The sequence below is a fragment of the Atta cephalotes genome (assembly GCF_000143395.1).
Source record: "Atta cephalotes unplaced genomic scaffold scaffold00001, whole genome shotgun sequence".
Lineage (NCBI taxonomy): Eukaryota > Metazoa > Arthropoda > Insecta > Hymenoptera > Formicidae > Atta > Atta cephalotes.
This window is the reverse complement of record NW_012130065.1, coordinates 13958375-13964579: the sequence shown is the minus strand read 5'-3', so window position 1 is coordinate 13964579 and position 6205 is coordinate 13958375. Positions and strand designations below refer to the sequence as shown.

General features: G+C 35.4%; 1 protein-coding gene across 1 annotated transcript in view; it reads right to left on the bottom strand.

Annotated features, from left to right (window-relative positions):
- The window catches only part of LOC105627551, a 15027-nt gene extending 9747 nt beyond the window's left edge, over positions 1-5280 (bottom strand). Inside the window, exons 1-2 of the mRNA XM_012208836.1 lie at positions 4042-5280; positions 2964-3512 (exon numbers count right to left, since the gene is read on the bottom strand). Of these exons, the coding sequence (XP_012064226.1) occupies positions 2964-3512; positions 4042-5280 (1788 nt within the window). The remainder of the gene's footprint in view (positions 1-2963; positions 3513-4041) is intronic.
- Positions 5281-6205: the final 925 nt, after the last annotated feature.

Sequence of the window (6205 nt, the reverse complement as noted above, 5' to 3'; positions counted from 1 at the left end):
TCTCTCTCTTCTCTCTCTCTCTCTCTCTCTCTCAAAAATATTTAAATACGTCGTTATACCATGAAAAAATAAATTCATATATAATAAATGCAATTATATGCATTCTCGGGTAACAATTGAGATGAAACGAGTTGGTGTAATTATTATCAATTTGGATTGAAAGGTTAATCGATTATAGGTCGATGACGACAAATGGGCGTGCACTTGCAACAGGTGGTTTATTTCCACTCACAGTGAACAAGTGCACGAATCAATGACTAGTCGATAATCATTGAATTTATCATATTATAGCGTAATATGCATTTGGAGATCTATATAACATTTCTGAAATATATCACCATCTTGGAATTTGGTTCACTTATTGGGCCAATTCAATTTTAATAATTTATTGGTGCGTGGCAATCTCGCGTCTTAAATGTCAATACAAGTTCGATCGAAAAAATGTATATGGCACGATTACATAAAACCAATTACTTAACCAGTAGCTCAATGTGGATGTCTCTTCATTCGCATCCTCAATTACGTAAATGTGAGAATTTCTGCGTATGAATTTTTAAATGGAACTTGCTTTTATATTTCGTCATATCAGATAATTTATCTACCACTTTTATCGTTCGACAAAGAAACTTTCATCGCCATGAGCGTTGCTTTGAGCCAGTAGCTCGTGACCATCAGTCCGTTAAATTGTCATGTCCTAATTTGGTAATAATACCAGAAGTCATCAGAAATACAAACAATAAAATGCAAATAAAAATATATTTCACTCGAATCCTACATAACAATTGCGCTATATCTTATATGATATGATTTGCGTGATATTTTTACAAAAAATTGAAGCTAAAATAAATGAATTGTAAGCAAAAGTGAATTTGCATTGAGGATGCTGATCTGAGAAATCTTAATAAAAATTATTAATCGTGGCAACAATTATATCGTACATTCGATGTTGTTCAGAGAAACTTATCAATTTCTATGCTACACTATTGAAAAATCCACGGTCAAATGTAATCACAGAGAAACAGTGTCCTGTTCCTCACAGTTACGTGTCTCTAAATATATGGCTTACACGCATACGCGATCTTCAAGCATACATGAAAACACATAAGGAAGACGGTCAAGCGTGTATAAGCACGTGCATATGTATGTGTATAAAACAGAGTTGGCTATTTTCTCCATATAACTTTCCCACACTTTCCATGCTTTGCTTTTGCGATGCTTCAAGACATGCTCGTGCCGCTTAGCGCCATTTCTCTTGGACAGTCAATAAATCTCTCGATCGGACAAATAGCCTGTAAAATTTCAACTTGGGGAAAGCAGAATTAGAAAACGATGAACTGAAAAATGAGAGACAAAGTAAAAAACGAAAATTTTTTTTTCGAAATTGGCATGTCTTGATCGTATTATATATTATAAATTTACGTGTAAAAATTAATTGTTAAACGCACACACACACACACATATATATATAATATACATACAGAAATATGATTGAGATATCATATTATATTAAATATTATATTAGATATATTAGAACATTTTTTTCCGATTAATCATTCTAGACAGATTGAAAAAAATTTTGGTCATTTTTAGTTCAATAATATTTGAATAATCTTTAATCAAGATTTATCAGATTTAATGTTCGACTTAATGTAGTTAATTTATTGATACAATAACTGGGGATTCATTTATATTATATAACTTGCAATGAATTCTAATAATAATTTTATAACTTAAATCATTATGAAATTGGATCAATTTTCATTATTTTTTCATAGGTCAATGAATATTTTATTATATTTACAGTTTTGATTCAGTGATATTAAGTTGAGTGATGAAAATATCCATTATTTCATAAATTATTGTTATAAAAATTTTAATAAATACACACAAACATATTCGATGAATAAATCTTTTTATACAAGTCAGCAAAGGTCAGAGAAGGAATTCAGCTTCATAAAATACACACATGCAAAAAAGAAATGTTTCGTGCATAACAAATTCGCGTAAATAATATGTAATGACTTGATAGACATCAACAAAAAGCATTCTAAACGTGCCAGAAAAGTCTGTACAAATGAAAGCGATTTTCGATGAAAATGTCATCGCTGAAAGCAACATGTAAAAAGAAAACAGACATTTAATTTTTTCTTGTTGATTCTAAATGTTTATCGCGCATGCATCTCATCGAAATGGCTACTTATATTTATTACTTATATAAAATATCTGTTGAAATGTGATAAGTTTAGTTATGATAGGTTTATATAACCAGCAATAGATATCATGAGTAAAAATAAACATGTCAAGTATGTGATTTGACAAGAAATTTTTTTTTTTTCATAAAAGATTTCGTCTTCTTAAATGAATATAATGAATACTTTATGTATGTATTTATAAGTATACGATAATGCAACATTTAAAAGATATCTAAGAGACGTATCTTTTAAATTTTTGCGTTACGAAATTTATTTTATTGAACTCTATCAAACTCTATCAGCAATCTTATTCATCGTCCTAAGATTATTAACAATTTCATATATACCGATATTAATCCACATCTATTGTTGCATCGCGTTAATAAGTTAGTTACAAACTTTGTGGTCTTATTCATTACAAGCGCGATGTGCACACTCCTATTAATTTTAATAAGATTATTCAAATATTAGTGACGTTTCTGTTCGAATATGTGCACGCGCGTACGGTGTCTATATTTCACATCCGGAATTCGCTTTAGAGCGCCAATGAAAACACACATGCACGCGTACAAACATCGACTACATTCTTTAGTCCCGTTCGTATACACGCGTATCTAATTTTTTCATTTCTTTCTAGTTTTCAAGATATGCGTTATGTTCGATCATATTGTCGCAAGTGTTCAACATGTCAGTATCATGACAAGTGTACAAACATGTCAGTAATCTGAGCAGATCTTAGCAGTGAGAAAGAAGCGATAAGAGCGCAAGTACCTCGTCGGACTCGTAGGTTTGCAATAGATGAGTCGAGGCCATTAACCCTCTAATTGAGCCGAGCATTCTCCTCTTAATCAGACTACTTTTCCCACCGTGATCCCTCGATGCTTCGGTATCACTGGTCCCCGCCATCGTCGTCATTGCCGGCGCTGTCACCATCGTCGTCGCCGTTGTCATTGGTATCGTTTTCATCTCGTCGTTCTCTGTGTTCACATGTGAGCATAGTTTGTCCATGCTCAAAGATCCTGGTAACTGTAATTTTGTCCTGTCGTTTTCCAAAATGTTGTCCGAACTGGCCGTCTTTCTTCGCAAGTTGCCGCGCAATCTTCTCGTACCGTTCGCTGACATCTTCTCCAAATCAGGCGATACTGACATTGGTCTCTCCGTGTCATCAGAAACGTTCGCTTCCTCCGAAACCGACGATAGACCAAATTCCTCCACTCTGGTGATCGAGCCAGACTCCTGGATGTGAGCTCGCGTTAAATCGTAGAAGCCACGCTGCTTGCTCTTAGATGTTCCCACGGGAGTGGCACAATTGCTTCGCACCTTGATGCGAGAATTTTCAATAAAAAAATCGATCGAAATAAATGAAAAAATCTGAAATCTTGGAAACTTTGTATCGCGTTGTTCAATTCGTATTTAGGATGTTTGGAAAAATATATGTAAAAAAAATTAGAGAACAAGAGCAAAAAAGTCCATATATAAGGTATCTAGTTTAAACGTTAAAGTGTTTTGAAGTATTGAATTATATAAAATATAAATTTTACGTTTCTTTATAACCGAAAATTTCACACTCTTAATTTTTCATATTGAGTAACACTATAAACGTATTTATAGTACATTAGTTAAAATTGTCTCAGATTTGAAGAAATTGAATAAATACATTTCTAAATTTTATCTGCTATTTTTACCTACTGTAAAGACCGTACGTTTAATGTTATCTTTTGAGAATCAGATATAATATAACTAGTATGTTATCAATCTAGTTTCCTTACATTCGACCGATTTTAACTAATGTTTACTATAATCGTGCCAAGATTTCTTATCTTTTCTTTCCTCTTTTTTTCGACACTACCTCGGGACTGAGCGCGCCAACCGCTTGCAACTTGGCGTGCCTATTGACCACTTGGCCGATCCTGGTCTTCTCCTCTCGCAGCCAGCTACGCATCCTACCCCAAGCCTTGCCCAATCGTCTCTTCTGCAACTTCAATCGCTTGCTGCGGTTCGAATCACCACTCTCCGACAATGCTGCCTCGTTCGGGCATTCCGGATCCGAATACGATCCCGACATCGACGCTATGCCAGCATCGTAACCGTCGCTATCTGACGCGCCGTAGCTTCTTCTGCCAGATTTGAGTGACCTGGTAGAACGTTTCATCTGATCGCGTTGTTGGTTCTTATTCTTCTCAAACGAAACAAGTATGTTCGTGCTCTTGCAGTTTTCCTGCGTGGGATTGCAGATTGGCATCTCTTTCTCTTGCAAATCGTTCGAAGATACGTCCTTGCGCGTTGATTTCGGCACGTCGTAAAGATCCTGGCGAATGATTGGTAATGAGGGCTCACCCGAATTTATTTCCTTATCATGTCCAGTTCGTTCTAAGGGAGCTTGATTATTTTCTAGGCTGGCGCTTTTAGGAAGATCATACAGCTGATTTCCTGAAGAATCAGTTTGATCGCTCGTATCAACCTCCAAAATAACGATCTCATCGTCGTTCTCGTGAAAATTCTCATCGGCGCGCAAAAAACTGAAACTGATGGTCGGCACTCCATCGGCGTCCGTCTTCACCGTCGTAGTGGCATTCAGTTCCATAGTACTGCGTCTCTTCCCATTTCGAGTCTTTAAGTCGTTTACGCGAGACTCGGGATTTACTTCAAAACTGTAAGGCCTGACGTCTGCGCGAACTTTATTCGATCTCACGACGACCTCCGCTTTGTTTCGCGACGCCTTGTCGACGGCATCAACATTATCGGAAGACAGCGAGAGTCTTTCAGCGAGAGGTCCCATCGTCGTGTCTTTTTCCGAAACATTGTTTTTCGATGACAAGATTTTCGTATCTCCTTCCAAGGACCTAATTGTCCTTTGTTCAACAAATCTTATTCCCATCTCATTATCGCAGGATCTTTTATGGTCTCCCGCTTCGTCATTTTTCATAATGTCGCGTTTCGTCTCATCGCGGAACTCACGACAATGTACGATTATCGGCGTCGGGACGTCGTACCACGTTGCCGTCGCGATATTCGTGACGCCACTGTTCAAGGTCGAACTCTTCGCGGGAGTTCTCAAAGCTGTCAAAACGTGTCGCACCTCCTTCATCTCCACTATATATAAATATATACACACACATATATATATATATATATATATATATATATATATATACACACAGAATGTTCCAAAAATCTGGATACAGTCGAATATCTCCAAAATAAATGCAATTTTGAAAAAAAAGATTTAGACAAAAATTATAAGACTTAAAAAGACACATTGGATGATAATATCCATTTGATCTTAGGTGGTATTACTCCAGGATTTTTTTTAATGGAATTGTATATATATATATTTTTCTTCTTTTAATTTTTCCTTCCGTTACGACGTTTAGCCCTTTTGGAATCGGCTTTCGAAATCAATCGTTAAATGACGATCGAATCACTGATCAAGTTGAAAAATAATGACCAAGTGAAACATGTTTCAAAAATGTTGCTCTACTTGTCGCGTTATCGCAACAGATACGAATAACTACTCATTAGTCGTTGCAACATTGAAGTAACTTATGTTCAATTCACTTCTTCATTTCTTCGAGTGAAGAAAAAGATCTTTTGAACTTCGACATTAATTTCCATTAATTTATCGAAGGAAGTGATCAATTTATTTTGTATCTGTATCAATGGTGAAAGTAATCAATATTTCGGCGCTGCATTTCGAGAATCTGAATTTTTCTTCATACGAAAATAATCATATAATATAGTCCGATTGGATTCCAGATGACACTTTTATGACATCTTATTATTATGCATTACTTTGCAAATGTCTTCCTTTATATCACGCATAAATTTCACACAAATTCTTTCAAGGCAAAATGTGTTCTATTTATCACAAGCCGAGTTTGTTTTCGTTTATCGCGAGGCTTAATTTCATACTCGATTGCGACTTCCCTGTATCTTGTAAATTTTTCTTATCGTAGAAATAATCGGTGAAATTGAAATCTAAATTTCTATATTTCAAATTTTGTTTATAAAGA